This window comes from Magallana gigas, chromosome 1 (genome assembly GCF_963853765.1).
Source record: "Magallana gigas chromosome 1, xbMagGiga1.1, whole genome shotgun sequence".
NCBI lineage: Eukaryota > Metazoa > Mollusca > Bivalvia > Ostreida > Ostreidae > Magallana > Magallana gigas.
This window is the reverse complement of record NC_088853.1, coordinates 66,920,469-66,942,594: the sequence shown is the minus strand read 5'-3', so window position 1 is coordinate 66,942,594 and position 22,126 is coordinate 66,920,469. Positions and strand designations below refer to the sequence as shown.

The 22,126-nt window shown below is 31.9% G+C and overlaps 2 protein-coding genes and 1 long non-coding RNA gene across 3 annotated transcripts in view; 1 reads left to right on the top strand and 2 right to left on the bottom strand.

Annotated features, from left to right (window-relative positions):
• The window catches only part of LOC109618231 (scavenger receptor class F member 1-like), a 248,321-nt gene that overhangs the window by 97,979 nt on the left and 128,216 nt on the right, over window positions 1-22,126 (bottom strand). The gene's annotated exons all lie outside the window — the stretch shown is intronic.
• LOC136276702 (uncharacterized) lies at window positions 685-3,380 on the bottom strand. Its single transcript, XR_010715234.1, has 3 exons — window positions 3,044-3,380; window positions 2,126-2,177; window positions 685-1,540 (listed from the first exon to the last, which is right to left on the bottom strand). It is a non-coding gene; the product is annotated as an uncharacterized lncRNA (long non-coding RNA).
• On the top strand, window positions 16,007-20,503 carry LOC105328017 (uncharacterized). Its single transcript, XM_066078489.1, has 6 exons — window positions 16,007-16,031; window positions 16,300-16,518; window positions 16,609-16,860; window positions 16,969-17,040; window positions 19,513-19,650; window positions 20,163-20,503. Exons 1-6 carry the CDS (start codon window positions 16,007-16,009, stop codon window positions 20,501-20,503), a joined length of 1,047 nt encoding a protein of 348 aa, XP_065934561.1.

Below are 22,126 nucleotides of genomic sequence, written 5' to 3'. Positions count from 1 at the left end.
TTTTTGTCTATTTTCATTAAAATTACAAAGTAAACCTTCATCTCTCAACAAATGAGCATCAGTTTTTATAAAGAACTCGTAAAAGGGAAGAAAACCATACCAAGTTTAATAATATCTATAGCCGTCTTGCACTTGAACTTTTGCATTTAATTTCTCAATCTAGAAGTCCTCTCAAATCAATACACATTTCAAACGCACAAGTGATCCCAAAAGGGGAGGTAACTCATTGAGCGATAACTCTTTTGATATAGGCGCGATGTCATTTTATCACATAATCCGAGTTAATTTTAAGATATGTTTCAACAGTACATTATGTAAATGGTTATTTAAACATAGTGCTTCTGTTTTATTTATTTTAAAAGAGACAAGATGGTTACGATGAATCGTCCGCATTTCCTCTGTTGTATCATGGATGTAAACAAAAAACCGTTGTGTATCAGTTCTCTTGGTTAACCGCATTTGCGGAGTTATTGGTTTCTTAATATTTTTTAAGTAATGGGAGAAAAATATATGAGCTAATTGTACACAATTACTTGAGGGATTAGATGTCAACAGAGACAAATGAAGCCCCTGATATTAATATACTAACTAAATTTTTCTCATAATATATATTAAAAAATAAGATATGGAGTATTTTTCATTATTTATGTGCAGCCTTTGCCCAATGACTGCATATTCTATAGCACTGCTTGGGTCTGTTAATATTATTCTGGGGAGGGGGTTCAAAGGGGTAACTTTATTCTGTTTGCCAGGGGCCAGGTACCATGGTGTTTTACTATGTAAATTGTGAATTAAAGTAGAATTTGTCACGTGGACTATACATGTAGATCTGCCCATGTATGAGGCCTTTTCCCATCCCCCATAAGCAATCAACAGTATTCACCTTTGTATTACACATGTTACACTTGTAATTTAAACACTCATTAAAATTGACTTTTATTTTTATTCAACACATGCAGCATGATTAAGATTAAGGAGAGGGGGGAATGTTAACATATCTATTCATTCACAAAATAAATTCTAAACGCTCATTTCTCATTACCAAGAAAGGAAAGAGAGTGTGTAAATCCTGCAACAAGGCGATCAAAAGCCATTTTTGGTTCACATCAATATATTGAATTTAAATAAGTCTGAATTATCCTATGTGAGAGACTCTCTCTCCCGCCCATTTACATACCAGCCCCTTTCCACTTCTCAAACAATATTATATATAAAGAAACAATTATATTTTGTTCATTTGTTTTATTAATTCAAGAAGATAAAGGGAATTTCTGGAAAAAAAAATTGTGACATCATTTTAACCTGACATATGCATGCAAACTCAAAATTGCAATTTCTTTTTATGATGTCAATGTGTTTATTGTATGACATCTTAGTTCTGGTCCTCTTCTCTCTTCAAAAACACAGTCTTCCTGTTCCTAAAGTTCAGGTTTTTCTTTCAATCATTTCATCTTGTATATGACACCAGGATAAGGGTGCGGGTAAATGATCACCAATAAGAACATCATTTATGTAAATCTCAAGACAAAGCAGGTACCAGCTAAAATGAAAATTATATATATTTCAGTAAGTTTAACTTGTTATCAAAATGGCTGAAAGACTGAAATGGAGGATTTTCTACAATTTGATAGTCAATGGAATTTATTTATCTTAATAAACATTTCATTATGTTTAGATGTGCATTTAATTTTGCACAAATTCAAACACAGCTTTTCAGTTTGATCGATTTGAAATTATTCGCATCCTCACCCCTGATATGTGCATGATATTAGTTTAATTGCACCCCTTTATTTTAACCGGCCTGACCTTAAAAATGCACCTCTCTCTTTCTCTCTCTCTCTCTCTCTCTCTCTCTCTCACACACACACACACACACACAACTGATTTGATTGATATTATATAATGCTGGTGCAGTCAGTGTGAATTAAAACATACCATGTATTGTTGATTTGTTGATGAGCAATATTCAAAATTGTAGATTTATAAATAACATAGGTTTATATCAATCATTTGAAAACAGTACTTGAAAATACTTTTTTTAATTGAATTGTCTCATAGAATAATTAGATTGGTCATTATTTCAATGATAAATTTTTGAACTTATACATGTATGTTATTTACTTACATTTTCTTCCAGCCTTTTTTTTTCAAATCAGTGTGACGCTTTTCAAATTACTCTGCAAATAACAAAATATAATTATGAGAAGTCATACAATTTAATTTACATGCATATAAGGAAATGTCAACAGTAATTTGAACATTTTTGTGAAAGGTCTACATATATTATGCATGGATGGGTAAAATGACCAACACTTCAAATTTTATTTGAAAGTTACATATGCACATTCTACACAAACAATACCATATATGACCATGAATGTAGATTCCTCATTCAGAGAAAATCAGATGGAGACATGCAGTCATTTGTTTATTATCATTTTGGTTTTTTTATTACCAATAGTACAGCATCATAAGTATGAACCCAGGTGACAAGATTTCAAACGGTGTTATGGTAGTAATATACTGAGTTCTAAAATCAAACTTGTAATAATTAAGAATTAAACTGGATGAATGTGTAAAAAATATAAATGAACTGTCATGGAAGAATTTTGAACACAGTAGAAAGGTGTTATCGATCAGCTGTTCATCAATTTCCAGGAAATGAAATCAGCATCTTTTAGCCTGCACTGTACTGATTTTCAGAAAATCAAATCGGCTGTTTTCACACAGTCTTTGTATTGTTTACTTACAAATTGAAATAAAAACAAACAGATGTGTAAAGCTAAATATTGTCAGTACAAGTACTATGAACTGATTCGTGTCGATTGGTGAAAATGATCAATAATTTAACGGACTGGCAATAAAGCTACATGTACAATGTACATTGTATAGGCCTAAATGTAAACAATGCAGTCTCTCCTCATGTTTTGAACGAAACAACACATTAAGTCGATCAGAAATGCATCAACAGTATAAAATCACAATAACTAGTTATTGAGCTATCTGGTATATTACAAATACACTGTATATCTATTCTACATACCTGATAAATCATTAAAAGATCGCCATCATCGGGAATACCAGCTACACGTGTTTACATCGTCTGACGAGCGCTTTTGGGACGCAGATTCACACCCATACGACAGATGCGTTATGGAAATTCTTCGTATATTCTGATTGTTGTAAACTTATAAAAACACACATGAGTGATTCGAAGTTATATTTTGCTTCTGAAGTATTAAATCAGCCATATTTTATGCTTAAACTGCTGTTTTCGGTATATGTTCTATATATGGTAATACAGAGGCGGGGCGTATATTATGACGTCATAACTCATTATCCCTTCATTAGCATATCAAAACGATGTGTTGCCTTATCTATCCTGCGTCTGTTTGTGTCGCTATTGGTTAAATGAATTTTCATAAATTTCTATTAATTTTATTCTGTATTATTGATCTGACATGATATTTTATTTTATCAATAAAATAAGACATTTTTATGATAGGAGTCGCCGGGAAAAACCTATTTGGTATGATGATATCGTTTGAAAGGAAAGAAAATATGGATAGATAGAAAAACATAATTTATTACTTTTTATTCTAATAATTTCTTCAAAAAATTCTGAGAGCTAAAAGGCTATTGCTTAATGCTAGTTCTAAGCAGACATGCTATCAAATTGTTATTAATGATACTAGACTTTGACCCGTGCGTGCACGGGTTCACAATGCTTATGCTATCGGACATTTACGAAATAGATACATCGACACACCTTATATGTTGAAATTTACACCAATCACCACATACTGCTTAGAATAATCTGTGTCTCGGGACAGACCTTCATAACATTGAAAATGAATTCCATAATACCCGTTATGTACATGTAGCAAAATATTGCAGAATCGTTACTATACATTTTTTGAGAAAATTAATGAAGCTGCATTAAAAATACAGTCAAAATATTCATAACAAACTAATTTGAGGCTGTTAATAGCTTTCATCTAAAAAATTTATTCATATAAATGAAGAATTCAACACTTTTTAACCAACTTCTTTTACTTGCTTCCAATTTACACACCAATTTGACATTCGGAACTCTCGGGACTTATCATATTAAATGCACTGAGTTAGAGTTATCTCCCGTATTACTTTTGATGATCAGAGTATATAACAAATCTTCAATGAAAATTGTCACGTATTACTATTTATAATACCGTGTCTGAGTTTATCCATGCAAATCTGATTTTGTGGAGACATAAACTAAATCGCCTCTCGTGTTTAGCGTGAATGTTATGCACATGCATAATATTGTAAAAAAAAAATATATAAAAAAAACAAAAAACAAAAACAAAAAACATATGACTTCCGGATTTTTAAAAGAAGTTGTTGTTTATTTATTAGCGAAAATTGACTGAGAAAAAAAAAATAAAAAAACAAATTGGTAATCTTCAAGTACCAATGATGTTTAAAATATATAAAGACAGCACTCTTCCAATTTCTCGGTATTACAGCCCAAAACTTCGAGTTGATTATTTTAATATAGTAGTATATATAACAATAGTGGGTTTTGGTTTGTTTCATCGTCAGCTTATCATCACTGTTATTTACTCAGTCTTTAATGACAAAACCAAATGAAAACAGGCTTCAGCCAAAGACAGGGGCGTTGCTGGTTCAAACCCCGCGTTGGTCACGTCATATTGTGTCTTAAGCACTTTAACACGGCACTTTTTGCATTGTCTTAGTCAACAAAGCTAAAAATGGGCACCGACATATACTGAAGGATTACCTGCGATGGTCTGGTGTCTCGTGAGAGGGGTAGAGGGTAAATGCACTACGCTGATTATTTTTCAGCGCAAGGGATGTTAAGGAAGCATATGGAATCTAGAGTTACATGCAATTCCGTAAAATCACGCATCTTAGTTATTATATACATATTCAAATATCTAAGCAACGAAACCTAAACCAAAAAACAAATATAAAATACTGAAGACAATTTTGTGTTCAGAAAATTAGTTTGTCTTACGTAGATAAACACATTGATGACGTCATCACTATAAGATGAATGTCATGTGAATTTGATTGGAAAGCATTGTAAACATACTCAAAATATAACTTATCTAAGAACTCTAATAAAGTAATGTGATGTGATTTATAGAGAACTGAACATAAGAATACTGGGAGAGATGTTAGCTTAATCAATCAAATAAAGGGTGTGTAAATTTGCTTTTAGTTCTCGGCCAGGCTTTCCCCTGTCGTTGTTTACGATATAACATACTGATAGGTTCTTGTAATAATGACACAATATCGATTTAATTCCGTTCTTTTGCCCGAATAATTACTTTGACAACGCTTAAAGGGTGTGTGTAGTGACTGTCATTTTTTATTATGGAGATCTATGTGAAAAACCAATCTTCCTGAATATCTGACTGCGATTGCATACGTACTTTTTCGAGATATTTTGAGAAAACTCGATTTCACACTTACAGGATTTTTTGATGAAGCCGACTTGTTTCGAGATTAACTGTGACTTCACGCGGTCAGCGCCGCTAAATGATAAACCCAAAATTCGTATGTAAACAGTTCTTTGTATTGCATTGTTTTATCTTTTCTATGTATTTTTTTTTATCATCAACCCTGGATGACTTAATATATTGTTCAAAACCATTTTTTTAATCCCGCGAAAACGCCAAATTTGGAAAATTGTTTGCTCTTTTGAATTAAGTCAATTGTGTACCGTACTTCGCATGAAAATTTCAAGGCGATGAAGAAAAATAGCGATCATTCAAAGCAATATTGTTTTAAGAGACATATTGTCGCTTATCTTGTTAATATTGTCATTATTTCAGATAATTTTGCCATGACATTTTTAATAATATCTAAGTATATTTTACATACTTTGTAGAATGGCACGGGGAATCTGATCCTCCTGTTTTACATTCCTTGTCAAAATTTTCTATTTTATTTATAAAGAGAAAAATATATAATTGCTGTCCATAGTGCATGAAAAAAGTTGTTTTAGAAATTACCACCAAATTAATAATCAATGCAATTACTTCGGGAATAACAGTTTGATTACACTAAGCAAAATAAGACTTTGATACGTGAATTGTAACTTTTTTAATTTTCTTAGTGACTAAATAAGTAACAATACTTATTTTTTACATTATTTACTTAATATTGATAGTTTCTTGATTCGTTAAAACTGCTTGACGGACTATACACATTTGTTATCTTTTGAACGCATGATTTTGCACAGTGTTATTTATTTTTCTGCTTTATCTGGTTATACAGGAGTAGTTTATTATACACAAACTCAGTCACCAGTCTACAGGTGTGAAACCCCTCTTAGTTCACAAAACCTGTGTACCATGTGTATGCATAATCCAAATACGCACGTGTCTGAAGCAGTAGCTTCGTTAATTTACCTGTTTATTTGTGTCGCACCCTAATGCACATCGTTTATCATGTTTTATCTCTGTACAACCCTCATGATCGGAGTCCTATACTTGACAGGTTTATCATGTCAGAAACGTTATAAAGTGAACAGATTTATTTTTGTCTTTTTTTTTTAACATTTCCTTAATCGTCAAAATTCTTGATTTCTTAAATTTCGAAAATATATATAATTTTTATAACATTTATTAGTTTTTAGTATTTTGTAGTTTCTGAAGCATTTTTCAAATTTTCAATTTTTATATATTCAGTCCATACCCTAAATTAACTGCCTTAGTTTAATCAACGACAGACAAAATTTGCATTAATTCAATGGTGATTTAAAGTTAAAAAAAATGGCGATGCACTGTAGTTTGCTTGAGTTGAGACATATAACTATTAACACAAAGAAATAAAGTACATTTATATAGACGGTGTGCACTTATAATGAGATAAAAACCAGCAAATTGTATTCTCAAATTGAAACATATGTTGAGAAAAACACAACTAGAAAAACAAATATATTATTGGAGACACAAACAGTCTCGTAGACTATCTATGTTTTTTTTATAAATGTTTGTTTTATTCTTTTATTTACATCACATTTCAAATAAATAAAACAATAAATTTGTCATGAAGCTGCTGTACTTTTGACACAATAAACGGCCTCCTACAGCCAAAACGGTTATCCCTCAACTATTCAAGAGGAATAACAAAACTTATTCCTCATTTCAAAAGCGACCATTTACAGTTTATCCACGATACTGTGAAAAAACCAACAAACATACAAACGGGTTTTTAACAGCATAAACAACCAATAAGCATCCCTACAATTAAAAAAAAGTACATAACTAATAAATTTGTCTATTAACTTCAAATTAATATTTTCTTAAAAATATATTCTTAATTTCAAAACAAGGTGCTATCGTAAATAAAAAACATATTTCATTTCATCAAAGGAATAATTTTCTTATTTTGCAAAATAAGATCGGTAAATGTCTGGTCAGTATGCGTACCGTTTAGTACACAGTAGCAAACAGACTATTGAATAATTCATTTTAAAAAATTAAAGACAGACATACCTTCATAAATAAAGGTAGTCATAAACATATTACGTGTTATATTGCAGTGAGAGAAAGTTAATTGTATTTATTTAGATCAGTAAACTTTTCCACATGGGGATAAGAACAATTATTTTTTATTGATTCATTTTGTCATTTTTTTAAATTAATGCAGGCTTGTATTTTTCTATACAGCACAAGGCAATGTGAAGTATTTGCACTTTATTCCCCCTTTTAAAGACAGTTTATCAACATGTGGTTTTTTTTTTTTTTTTTTTTTTTTTTTAAGTTAGTTGAATTTTAATCAAAACAAGTTGTAAAATACTAAAACAACAGAATTGCTTAGGTGATATTAAACAAACATTGACATGTTCTGCAGAGTTGACTCTGATGTTGTGATCAATAAGTCTGGCATTCGGAACACTTAAAAGATAGTTTAGCTTTAGAAAAGTTCATAAGCTTGAGAAAGACAAGCACCATGCTGTACACGATATTTGTTTTGTTTCTCTGGAGTTGTATAGTTCCTCAAGGGAGGGGAAGTAAGTTCATTCTCTTTATGTAAAGTATGAATCCTTTTTTTTTAAGAATCCATGTTTTTTGCAAGTCTTACCATGCGTTTTTTATGATCTTGATAAGAAAATAATGTCCATATATTTTTTTTCTATTGGATTTTGTTTAGATTGATAATTGAAACCCAAAGAAGTAACAAATTGAATTGTAATGTATACTTTATGATAGTCCTCTGATATAAAATATTTTACGGTGTAAAATCTTTGTAGCCAGGTTTTTACACTACTACAACTAAAAAGGGAATTTGAATTATTAAACTCAAAGAAAAAGCATTAAGATTTTTTTTTCATCAAAGAACTTAAATTGGCAGTTTTTATATCATAGGAATTATATGATTCACAATCAAAGCGTGTGTACGAGGGTTGTTAGAAAAGCTCGCGGACAAGTTCGATTGTGAGCGGACTTTTCGCATGATACCAACGAAACTTTTCGTATTTAATCTTGACGTATTTTTCAAAAAAATACGAAAAAATTTGTATATTTTTAATGACCTTTAAAAATATACAGATTAGTTATTAGGATAAGAGATGCTTCACGGAGCATGTCATATTTTAATTGTTTTATATTGTGTACGCATGTTACCTTATGAAAAAAATGTACAGTTTAAGCGTATAAAAATAAACAATATTTCATATTAGATCACAATAAGTTATGAAAGTTATTGTTTTAATGTTTCAATCAAATTTAAGATTTTTTGGCCCTTTTTATTGCAAAAAATGAACGATAAGCGCTTAAAAAAATTAGTCAAAAACGCTGACGTAACTGGACACTTTGGAGCACCCGGCAATAATTAAATAAAACCAAAGGATTCTTAAATGTTGCTTTTTTTTATATAACAAAGGTTTACAGCTGGAAACACAATTGGAATTGAAGATTTGAAAATGAAAATACTGATATCTTGGGCTCTTGCAGCACCCCCCCCCCCAAAAAAAAAACCTACGGATTTCGCTTAATTTCCTTATCTTAAGTCGAAACTGTGTGAACAGAGATATTCTGACCTAAATGATCAATGATCTGACACAAAAGACATTATACAAAAATTTGACAAATAATAGCGCGAGCATGCGTTTTAAAAATGTGCTAATGGCATGAAAAGTGTGTGAACTAAAAGGTGTTTACTTTGAAAAAGAGTGGAAGTTTAATTTGCCTTCAGTAGTTTGGCGTCACTTGATTTCGTGGAAATATGAAGCGTGCTCCTAAGATCCAATCAATGCAAAACAAAACTCGCTGCATCTGTGGAAAAAAAATTCAAAATCATATGACTTGTTGAATACTTATTTTCAATTGGTAGTCAAATATAAAAAGATCCTACAAAGTACACAGTAATTTTGCCGTAAATCACTTTTCCACTGAATTCCTTTGTGCGTTATTTACCGCAAGCTGTTGCACATCATATGGTTTTAAATTAAAACGTTTAAACATAAAGGTTTCTTATCTTAGAATGATAGCATAATAGACTGTTGTCAAATAAATAAAGCATGGTGTTAAACGTTTACGGGAATAACTTTGGTTGATTACGTAATGAAATCCTGTTAAGGACAAGAAGCTTCCATGCATAAGATTCGATCACGTACCACCAAAGTTATTATCGGGATATTTTTTTAAGATAACATTACTTTTTAATACTGACATTTACGTTTGAAATAGGCATATTATTTAGAAGTTAATACCGGTGATTTACAGTAAAGCGACTGTCTAACGATAGGGTATCCATTATTACATCCTTTAACCATTTGCAAATATTTGAACATTTTCACTATTCTCTAGGTTCATGTAAGGAAAAATATTTGCAATCGTTTATATAACGAGCAAATGATTAATCTAAACCAACATACAGGTCGATTGTTTGTTTAGCCTTTAAAGTAATTCTATTTGTTGTAGTGAGCCTTGCCAAGAAAAAGCCAACATGGCAGTCCTCTGAGAAATATTCCTCCGACAAGGCGGTAGATGGAAACTTCTCGTTAGTTGGTGACAGTTGCACATCTGAGGCATCTCCAACTGATGTCACATGGATAGTAGACCTCGAAGACATAAAGAGTATAGCATATATATGGATAACTTATCGAACGGATAATGCACCATTTGGTAAGATACAGTGCATATTTTGATGGATGAAATGCCTTTAACAAAATCAAATCAATTTGTTTTGATTTTTAGCTCACCTGAGCTGAAAGCTCAAGTGAGCTTTTCTGAGCACAGTTTGTCCGTCGTCCGTCCGTCTGTCTGTCTGTCTGTCCGTCTGTAAACTTTTCGCATATTAAACTTCTTCTCTAAAACCGCATATCCAATTTCAACCAAATTTAGCACAAAGTGTTCTTATGGTAAGGCAAATATAAATTGCAGAAATGAAAGACCTATCTTTATCCAAAGCTGAGAAAACCTTGAAACTGTAGAAAAAAAGGGGTGTGCGTTTTTAAAAATCTTCTTCTAAAGAACTACTGAGTCGAATTCAACGTAGTGTAGCATAAATTATCCTTAAAATAAGGATAATATAAATTGCAAAAATTAAGGGCTAATTTGAGTAATTTACGGAAATGATAATAAGATAGAGAGAGAATGAGGGTCAATCAGTTTAACTTCGGGTTCGGTATTTCATATCTGAAAACCCTCCTTGAAACAAAGAAACGCCCATTTTGAACGTATATGAAATTGGTCAATCTGACAAAGATAAATTTGGTTGTTGTGGAACAGTTTGCGTGCGAAATGAATATTTGAAACGTGCAAGATACATTAATGCCGATTTTGTGAAGTAAATTGAGAATAAATATTCCAATGCGTTGACATTTTTACCTTTGACGGTTGTTTTAGCTTGTTTTCATTTTTGTTTCGTTTTCATGAATTACGGTTTGCAACTTAGGGGAACTATTGCCTCTATTTTGTAATTTTTACGTAACAATCAAAAATAGATATTGGAAACTAAGACAGCTGACTGTTACTTGCGGGAAATAAGATACATTAACAGGTACGGTACTTTAACAACTAAAATACATATTCTAATGGTAATACGGTATGGTTTTTGCGTAATAGTTAATTACTGCAATGTGTTTTAGGCTAGTTTTAAGTATTTTCTCGTCTATTCAGTCTAAACGGAGATTAATTTTGCTGATGTGCGTGTACATTTAGGAGAGACATAAATAATTGTTAGCTCACCTGAGGTGAACTATACAGCGAAATATCTTTAAAAATATTCTTCTCAAAAATCAATCGGTCAAAAAAGCTGTAACTTGTGTGGAAGCATCCTCAAGGAGTGTAGATTTAAACTTGTCCAAACCATGATCCCAGGGGGTACGGTAGAGCCCCAGTGGGGGATCAAATTTATAGATACAAATGTATAGTGAAAAATCATTAAAATCTTCTTTTCTAAAACCAGTTAGGCAGAAAAGCTGGAACTGTGGAAGCATCTTCAGGTTGTGTAGATTCATTTTTTTAAATCACGATCCTCGGGGATAAGGTGGGGCCACAATGGGGTTCGAAATTTTTACATGGGGATACATAGAGAAAAATCTTCTCAACAAAAACCAGTTAGGGCCAGAAAAGCTGTTACTTGTTTGGAGGCATCCTCAGTGTAGATTCAAATTTGTTCAAACCATGATCCCGGAGGTAGGGTGCGGCCACAATGGGTGGGTCGAATTTTACATAGGAATACAAAGCGAAATTTAAAAAAAAAATCTTCTCAAAAACCAATCGGCAAGAAAAGCTGTAACTTGTGTGGAAGCATCCTCAGGTAGTGTTGATTCATTCTAGTTTTTTCAAACCATGATTTTAGGGGATAGGGTGGGGCCACCCTGGGGGTAAAATTATGGTGGTGCGTGTAATTCGGTATTATCTCTACGTAATAGTTGATTAATGCAACATGTTCTATTAAGATGTTCAGCAATTTCAATCAAAACGGATATTATTCTCGCTGCTAGAAATATATAACTAAAGTACATATATCATGAAAAATAAATTGAGTTTTCTCTTTGTTTTAGTGCAGTTTTCTCTTGTTTTAATTGTTTACAAATTCCTATAATTTTACTAACTTGAGAGTCAAGCTTCGAGTTATAAGCAAGATACAGAGCTTTGCGCACAATGCTACTATATGTTTGTACACAAAGCTGAGGTCATCCTCTAGTTTGTTTATATTTCAAATGCAGCTATCCTCATGTGAACAAAAACATGACTTAAACCAAGCTATGTATCTTGCTTATGATTCTACGATTTACACTGAAATTTTGGTTAATCTTGCTAAAAGGATGATACATGTATGTTGTAATTACTCTCTGGAGCCCCTTCTTCAACGATGAATTGCATAAAATCTACACAAATGTTTGATAGTTTTTTGAACACAAGTAAATGAAAACAATGCCTTATAAACCGTTTCCATAGGCCTGCCACATTATTGTTACGAGGATAAAAGCATTATCGGTGTTCTCAAAAAATTATTGCAATGGAAAATCATATCTGTTTGTACACATTTGTTGATTTTTGATAAAGATGAAAATAATGGATGGGCCTTATTACAAAAGAGCGACATGCCTGCCAATACAATAATTTGAATTATAGCTCTTTAACATATGTGACAACATTTTCAGTTAAGTTTATTTTTTGTTCAATCAAGTGAGTAAGGATATGAAAGGTCATACGAAATGAATTCATACCTGGTAAATGACAATTGTCTATAACAGAGAAGGCCAATTACATTGTTCAATGTTTTTAATTTGAGGAATTGAGCGCATTCATTCTGATGCATTGAGGTACAATTTTCCTCTTTCACATATATAATGTTTTGAAATACAATAAGTAGCAAGGAGTGGAGAGAGAAAGTGTACCCTTATGCTCTCATTTATTTTAATCGTTTTATAAAGTAATGGGGGGGGGGGGGCTAAAATAAAGGGAACTGGAAGTTAATCGTGAACACCAATTGAAAATTAAGTTATTTATATTGCATATGATCTTTTTTCGGTACAAAAGGGTATTCTATAAAGGTAAGATATGTCGAAGATTAAGTATATGCAACAATTAGTGAATATACGGATATTCATTTGTGGTTAATCTACCGAGTGGCCACATGGCACAATATTCTTTGAACGCCCATATAAAGCCAGTGTTGCTCAGATGAGCGATGTGGTCCATTGGGCCTCTTGTTTAAAGAATGGACTAGTTTTCAAAGATATGCTAACATTTCAACTATCTAAATTGCAACAAAAACCTGATGTTATTCTCAATATATGTAATTTACTTGTGCCGTTTTTTTTTAACCTTACAGCCAACAGTGTTTTTGCTAGCAGATTGTTGGGGTTTTCTGTATACGTGTCCAATACAACCAACAAAGAGGATGGTCGTTTATGTTTTCATGATTCAGGAAATAGCATATCTACTATATCTAATTTCAAAAGTATAACGTGTGAAGTACAAGGCCGTTTCGTGATATATTACAACACAAGAGAAGGAAATGACAACAAAAGACCAGGTTATTCTACAACAGCTCACCTTGATCTGTGTGAAGTAGTAGTAATTGGTAATCAAAGTTCTGATGTACTGACGGGAGTTGATTTTAATGACTGATTTTTTATTGTATGGATCAAGGCAATATTTAACTCTAGTGTTGTTTAACCAGTGACTCGGTTGTCTCCGATAATCTCCGACAATCAAAGAGAGACTCTCTGCTGGTCGGAGATTCTGATTGAAGAAGACTATATTGAACTCAGCGTAGGAATACATAACTCTACAAAAATTTCTAAATTATTCGTACATTTAAAATCTGACTATTTTCAAGGTATCTATAAATAGGTTTCATCGAAAAACAATGCTTCATCGCACATTACATCAAATTTATCGATTATTTTCAAGAACTAAATTTTGTCAGCGGTGATGATTTGTGCTTAGGTCCAAACACTGTTTCACTTTCGGTTTGCCAAAGTAACTGCATAGTAGAGCTGATTAAAATCAACTCCCAACAACATAGATCAATTCGAAATAAATATGTTTCAATGCTGTTACTCATGAACAATTTTGAGACTTTTACTTTCCATTTGTAATAGAACATTGTTTCAATCAATAGAACCTAAGTTTTTAGCTGATGCTCTTTTTTTCAGTCAAAACTAGACTTTGACTTGTGCGTGCACGGGTTGACATTAAATATGATATCGGACATTTACGAAATAGATACATCGACACAACGTATATATATATTTTTTTTACATTTACTTAACCAAGCTTTAGGCCTACAATAAAGCTGTCAATTTCACTACACTCTGCTTAGTTAGAAAATCTACTTGTGTCTTCGGACAGATACATCGACTCAACGTTTATATTTTTTTTTACATTTACTTAACCAAGCTTTAGGCCTACAATAAAGCTGTCAATTTCACTACACTCTGCTTAGTTAGAAAATCTAATTGTGTCTTGGGACAGACCTTCACCACATTTAAAAAGCCTCCCATAAGAGACATACAAAGTTATTTATGTCTCTGCTCCCATATACCCGTAATGTAGCGACAATTTGAAGAATTGCTCCAAAACGAATTTTGAGAAAAAATAATGAAGCAGCATTGAAAATAACAGTTAAATTATTCATAACAAACCATTATGAGGCTGCATGTAAATACATTTTATCTTCATTCAATTATTTGTTATTTCGTTTTTGAGTTTATCAATGCAAATATGATATTGTGGAAACATAAACTAAAGAGCCTCCGATGATTTAGCGTGAATGTAATGCGCATGCGCAAGACTGTAAAATAAAAAAACTCAGATGATTTCCGGATTTTGTAAAGAAATTTCCATTGATTATTAATTAGCGAAGCGTGATTTAGAAAAAAAACCAGTGATGTTAATAATGCAAAAAAAACATAAGACAGTACTTCTTCCGGTTTCTCGGTGTTAAAGCCCAAATTTTAGGTCCATTATTTGAATAAAGTATTAGAGATAGTCTCAAAAAATTCAAAGATTTTCAATTCACAAAAGAAACCGGCTTATAAAAGTAACAAGGTATGAAGAAATAAGTAAATCAACGGCCTTTCTGTTAACAATAAATTTTAAATTCATTTGCTAAAATCAAAACTTGTTTATTGTCAAAGCATTATTCATCATAACTTTAAATCCTTCTTCATTAAGGATGTCCTCTCGGATTCTTTGGGGTCAAATGTTCCATACCTTGCCCGCCTTCTTGTCGACATTGTAACTATAACACAGGGAAATGTCTTGGAGCATGTGCACCCGGATACCACGGTGAAGCTTGTGCAAAATATAGCCGAAGTAAGTACAACATGAGAAGAATACTTAAGACTACATGTCAGATATTGGAATGATGATGAGCATCGTCACTTAAGAAATTTTAAATGAATTTTAACATAAAAACAAAGCAAATAAAATGCAATCATTCAGCATTTTTAAACTCCGACTTTTAACATATTGCAGCGCCCATCCAATATATCTACCGATGGTATTCATGAGTACCCCTTTTTAGTGCAACTGACACAAAATCACTTTTTTTTATTCTACATACCTTGTCGGAATATTAAGTATAACCTTTTACTTAACAGGTGGCACTATTTGTTTACCTATACTAAACTATATATACTATATTTATACTATACTATCATCTACTATTATTATATGCGGGTTTTTTTCAAGCTCTGTAAATATAAATCTAGCGTTTTTCTTAAGCGTTAAATTCGATCTGTTTTTCATTTCTTAATCATTTCAACAATGCCCTTTTTAAAAAAACAAAAAACTGTTACATGTATAATGATGATGATGAATGTGCTAATTGGAAGCAATGATTGATCAATCTTTTTAGCCATCGATTCCGTTTCTCAATGACATCTTGTAATGACGAACAGTGTTCGAAATCAAATGTCCAAAGGAATGATACAAAAACACAGGTCTCTAAAGAGTAGACGTAGAATCAGGTACCTTCGAAGAGTGAGCATTAGATGAAAAGTTATAGTTTAACAATTAGTATGAAAAATGTTAGTCAGCTTGCGAGTCAGTGAACGATTGATTTCCTGACAAGGTCGTTGTGTCGACCAAAGAACTCTCAAAATGGAATGATTTAACTATTTAGTTTTCGATTGGCAGGGAAAATATGTGTATAATGTTTTCTTTCTGACAAATAGTTTTTCCCAAAACAAATTAAAATCTTCACTTTAAATTGCATTTTAACCTTAAATATCAAAGCATGTTATGTAAATTTAAAACTTATGATTTCGTTCCGTAGCCGGTTTTTTTTTTTTGTCTTCTGTATCTTTCATAGTAAACCTAGCACTTAACCGCCCGACCTATCAACTTAACACACTGAATCCTGCATATCCCAGTTCTAATGTGGTCGATGGGAAAAGGAATGACCTAAGGTTATACCAATGTACTTCAACTGGCAGTGGTCATGAATTAGCATTGTGGCGAGTTGATCTAGAACAGATTCAATGGATTGAACGCATCATTGTTTACGCTAGAACGGAAAATAAGGAATGGGGTATTATCACGTTACCAATTCGATTGTTTCCTAATGATCAAATTTAATAATAAACCCATTTCTTATAAAAAGCTCTTGTTGACTTTGTAGATGGAAACTATTTAAGCAAACGGTTTCTTGGATTTTCAATCATTGTTTCGAATACCACCGATCACAAAAAAGGTGTTTTGTGTTTTCATGATAAAAAATACAACATAACAACCATACCTCCAGTGGTGGATATACTTTGTTCTGTGGTTGGTCGATATGTAACTTATTACAATGAGAGGTTGCCTCTACAGACCTACCCGAAGAACTACAGTAAATACGCTTATGTTGATCTGGGTGAAATAGAAGTTTACGGTGAGTTTTTTCTTTAAATATCACATTAACAGATAATACTGAACTGAGCAGGAATCAATCACCTGTTTGCTCTGCGATCTGTTCAAAGTCTGTGATTCATTTGTTTAGGATGTCCTCTATCGGAGTTTGGATATGATGATCCCGGGTGCAAAGTTCCATGCCACGAAATGTGCAAAACAAGTGAGTAAATTAGTTTTAGGATCTATTTTCGATTTTATAAAAGATGATCAAACCCCTGTAAAACTTAACAATGTCTGTTCACGCATTGTTGAATTAAAAGATGACACACAATAGAAATTATAGTTTCTGAAATCGTCACAGTAAATGTGCATTTTCGTGTTTAGATTAATGTATATGTGTGTGTGTGTTTAGAACCGTCATGTTTTCAGGTGTTATATAACTTCCTTGATAGAAAACAATATGGCATACTAATAGAATAAGCAGCTTTCAATGGAAAAAAAACCTATACTTATTATAAAAACGAAAAGTAAAGATGTGCCATATTACAAAGATTCAGAAAGAAACATTGCTAATTTAAGAAAATACTAGATTTTGACTCCTGCGAGCACGGGTTGACAAAGCACATGATATCGGACGTTTACGAAATAGATACATCGACACACCGTATATTGTTGACATTTGCATAACCAAGCTTTAAGCCTACAATAATGCCATTAATTTCACACCACTCTGCTGAGTTAATAATGTAAACTGTGCTTGTGGTTAGGCCTTTACCACAGTTTATTAAAATACCTCCCATATACCCGTAATGTAGCAGATAATTACAGAATCGCTCCAAAACGGTTTTGGAGAAAATTTATAAAGTTGCATTAAAAATAACAGTTAAATTGTTCAAAACAAACCATTTGAAACTGTAAATAACTTACGTCTATAATTGCAGAATTCAACATTTCTTCAACAACGTTTTTTACACAACATTTTGACATTCGAAATTATCGGGATTTTTTGAATGGTAAATGCACTGTGTTAGAGTTATATCCCGTATTTGTGTTTGATGAACAGAAAAAAAATCAATAAATATTTACACGCATTTGTTTTTATCATCTCTGAGTTTATCCATGCAAATGTGATATTGTGGAAACATAAAATGAAGAGCCTTCGTGATTTTGTGTGTATGTAATGCGCATGTGCAAGATTGTAAAATCCAGAAAATTCAGATGATTTCCGAAATTTTTTGAGGAATTTTCGATAATCATTAATAAGCAAAGCTTGATTGAAAAAACAATAAAAACAAATAAGTTATCTTCAAGTAAAAATGATGTTTAAAATATATAAAACAAACAACAACACCCTTCCGATTAATCGGTATTAAACCCAAAAATTCGAGTCTATTATTTTCATACAGTAGTATAGATGAAGCATATCAGTGGCCCTTTATTTATTTTTACACAGGTATCACGCTCAATTATAGTATCAATGCCAAAGCTAACTTGAGTTAGTACTTATAGAAGGGCAGTGAGCTCATTTTTTCGATTAGAAAAATAATGATAGAGTTTTCGAGAGATACGTATTTTTATAAATAAATGATTTGGACAATATCATGTTTATCAATCTTTCCAATACTTTTGATATTTACACTAAACAATAGAGGAAACACATGGCCCAAAGGTCACGGACGTTATATAGGCCAGGAACGGAAAGGTTGATGCTTCAAACCAAAAGGAGTCACTCGACCTTGTTAAGTCAAGGTGTAAAGATATATACTTCTAATAAAATCTGTCTAATTAATTATTACTTTCATTATTTTTAACCGGATTTTCAACGGAAAAATTCGGTTAATGAAATGGTGAAAATGGTGACCGGGCGGCTCCCAGAAGGGAACCTTTATTTTATGGATAACATCTCCTACAGGTTTTAAGCTAGGAAGTGCAGATTATTTGTACATATATTAAGGTGTGCAGTTTGCTAGATGTTTGATTTCTGATAATTTATGACAAAAATACCAACTTTTGAACTTTGTTATTTAGGAGAAAATATAACCTATAGGGTACCCTTATTGTACGAGTAAACCCTCCTATAATTTTCAAAATAAGAAGTTCTTCTTTGCAAATTAATTGTACATATATCAGAGGCGTGTATATCGCAAGGATTTTGATTTCCTATTATGTATGAAAATAACAGCTTTTGAATATTGAAAAATATTGCATATAGGGTACTCCATTTCACTTGATACGGTAAGTAATGTTTATCAATTAAGGGTTGACATGGATTATGAATACAGTTCATATAAAAAAAATCCCGGTTTGCTGTCACATTGACAGCTTTAAACTTGTTGATATTGTTGATAGAGTTTAGGTTTAATAAAGAGTTGTTTGTAATAACTTACACTGTTCCTAATTTCCAGGGTTGAATGTATTAGGCCATATAAATTAAATACATTGAAATATTTCTATTGTATAACAATTTTATTAAAGTAAATATAAATACATTGCATTGGGATTTCATGCTTGTTTTAAAATGTATATTAAATACATATTTAATAAACTAGGTATTTTTTTAAAAAAGTAGAAGTCAATACTAAACAAGTTTAAACGCATGCTGAAACGCTAACATTTTTTCAGAGGAGACTTATAACGTTGTGTAGAAGTCTTTGATGTGACACGATACAGATTAAGTTTTATGTCAATAAAGTTTCAGGCTGTCCATCTGATGTGGATGAATTGCCACAATGTTCAAAACCCTGTCCTTCTAACTGTGAGCAATGTTACCCCAAAACAGGGATATGTGCAAATTGCCAACACGGTTATAAAGGATATGCCTGTGAATTAAGTAAGTATTTTTAATTAAATATTGAGATGATTACATTTAAAAAGCATTTTTAAATTAAAAAAAAAAATGCAATTTCCTGATTTTACGTAGCGTTCATTTTTCTCGTTAGCCCTGATTTGAAATATACTCCCTTTATTAAAATTACCGATAAAACACATGCTTCTGGTAGTCTTTAGCTGATCTTTAACACGCAGAGATAATTAGAAGTAATAAAGTAAGCAATTAACAAAAGAGTACAACTATTGTACGAATTAAGTTATAAATATGCAGGTCCCCAGACTCTTAAATTCTTTTTATCAAATGTTAATCAACATTTAGTACCACATACATATATTTAAAATCAACACATACAGATGTTCATTTCTTTTGATGCAATATTTGGGGAAAATCAATGTTTACTATTTTTTCTATTAATTATAAGAATATACATTGTCTGATCTGCTAGTTTTTCCTTAAAATGCCAAATACTCACAATTTTAGCTGCAGTATATATAGTAATATCTTTTTTGCAGTCTGTATCGCTGTTGCAGATGTCATCGTAACCCCAGCAAGCGCTATAAATAGTTCTTACGATGCGATGTTTTCATCCAGTGGTCTGACATTTCTGTCATTTGGAGATGTTGAAGTTGTGGATATCTACATGACCTTATCCGACCAGTTTAATGATATTTCAAATATGTCTGTCAGAGTTGACAATGCAATGAATTTCGATGTTGTTCTGTTGGGAAATGATATACAATCATCAAAGGTAGATTACCTTTTAACAGTCATTTTTAATCGTAAGGCTGGAAAACATTATCAACCCCTTCACGGTAACTGCGGAACTGCTCTTTTGCAGGGCAAAATGACATAGTTTGGTTAAAAAATGACGTAACGTCAATTGTTTCATTTACGTCACTTAATTATCTACCTACTAAAACTTCGGCAAAGTATAACACTTTGCCCTGTAAGAGAGCAGTGAAACAGTTATCCTCAAGGGGTCTATTATTCTTGGGTAAAAAGAAGTGACAGGTTTATTTTCACTTTCATTATTAGTTTTGTTCTAATTATTCCACTTCTGTTGTTTACAACAGCCCCCCCCCCCCTTTGAAATTACTTATTTGATCCTGTTATTCAGCTTGCAAGGTTATTTTCGCTTATTCTTTAGGCTTCACTGTAGCTGCTATTTAGTTTAATTATTTTGGTGAATCATGTAATAAACTTTTGCAATGTTGACTCCAGTGTATCATAGAATGCACAACGATAAATAAGATAAAAATAAAAAGAGATAAGACCGTGTAAATTTATGTTCAGCTTATTCTGACTGTCTTTACAAGTTCGACGTTCCGAACTATGGTCCACCACAAGGGATATTGACTGTTCAGAATAGTATGAACACCAAAGTGTATGCCATACAGATAACTGTATTGTTCCAAAAACCATTCACAATCTCAAATGTTAAAATGCCTTTGAGGAAGTGCGTAAAGAGAATTGTAAGTATTTTAACAAATTAGAAGCTCACAATTTATATGTTAAAAAAAGCACATGAAAAAAATAATTCCAAAAAAATGATATAAATTAATACAATATCTGTACTGCTATGTTAACGTCAAACATGTATATACCTACTTTCTTTCAATTAACGAATATTTATAAAAAGGGGAAAATTATTTGTCAAGTCTAACGTTTGTTTTCATTTTCAGACAAAAACTTGAAAACCCTATAAATGGAAAAGAAGAATTTGGAAACATCATTATGATAACCATGAAAACGATTTGATTGTAAAAGAATAAAAATATACATTGGATTTGTACTTATTATTATTGGACAAGTCTACACTAACATCGTTTAACTACAAATAAAAATGAATTTTCCGTTGTTTATCGGATACCATGTGTCTACATTTGATTTAATATTCAAAACAGTGAGTAGTTGTATTCTTGAAAATATACGATAAAAACTTAAACAGCTAAGTTATAAAGAGACAAATATGGAATGTTTATTCAAAGTTATATTGCTATTTTAGCATTGAATGCTTATTTTTGGATGTCGTCGGTCCTATGACACACAACGCGTTGCAGACATAATGAATACCGATCGATACATAATTTGTCTGCACTGCTTGGGGTGTTACAGGATATCCAAATAAGCATTCAATGCTTCATTCTAATGTCTATTGGTATAAATTATTTTTATCCAGGATATGAAAGAAACATGAAACCCATATCAACATCTTTTTTAGTTTTCTTCCACGACATAAAAAAACCACTTTGTGCAGAAAACCCCTTTTTAAGTTGATATATAATAATGATTGTATTTCAAAAATACAATTCAAATTAGTTAGGTATGATTGAAAATTTCGTAAAATCTTGCAAAAATAAGGATACTCAAAACACATGAGGGCGTTTATATTTGTGCTCAGATTGCATAAATTAGCAAAGTGTATTCACAAAAAATTGAGCGTCGCAGATCTCCAATGCAAACATAAGGGGAAATA

Bases quoted from the DNA above. Each gene is read 5' to 3' on its own strand.
- LOC105328017 (XM_066078489.1), top strand. From the start codon at position 16,007: ATGAAAAATGTTAGTCAGCTTGCGA. The intron at 16,032-16,299 runs GTCAGTGAACGA...TATCTTTCATAG, and splicing joins AAATGTTAGTCAGCTTGCGA to TAAACCTAGCACTTAACCGC. The intron at 19,651-20,162 runs GTAAGTATTTTT...TCTTTTTTGCAG, and splicing joins AGGATATGCCTGTGAATTAA to TCTGTATCGCTGTTGCAGAT.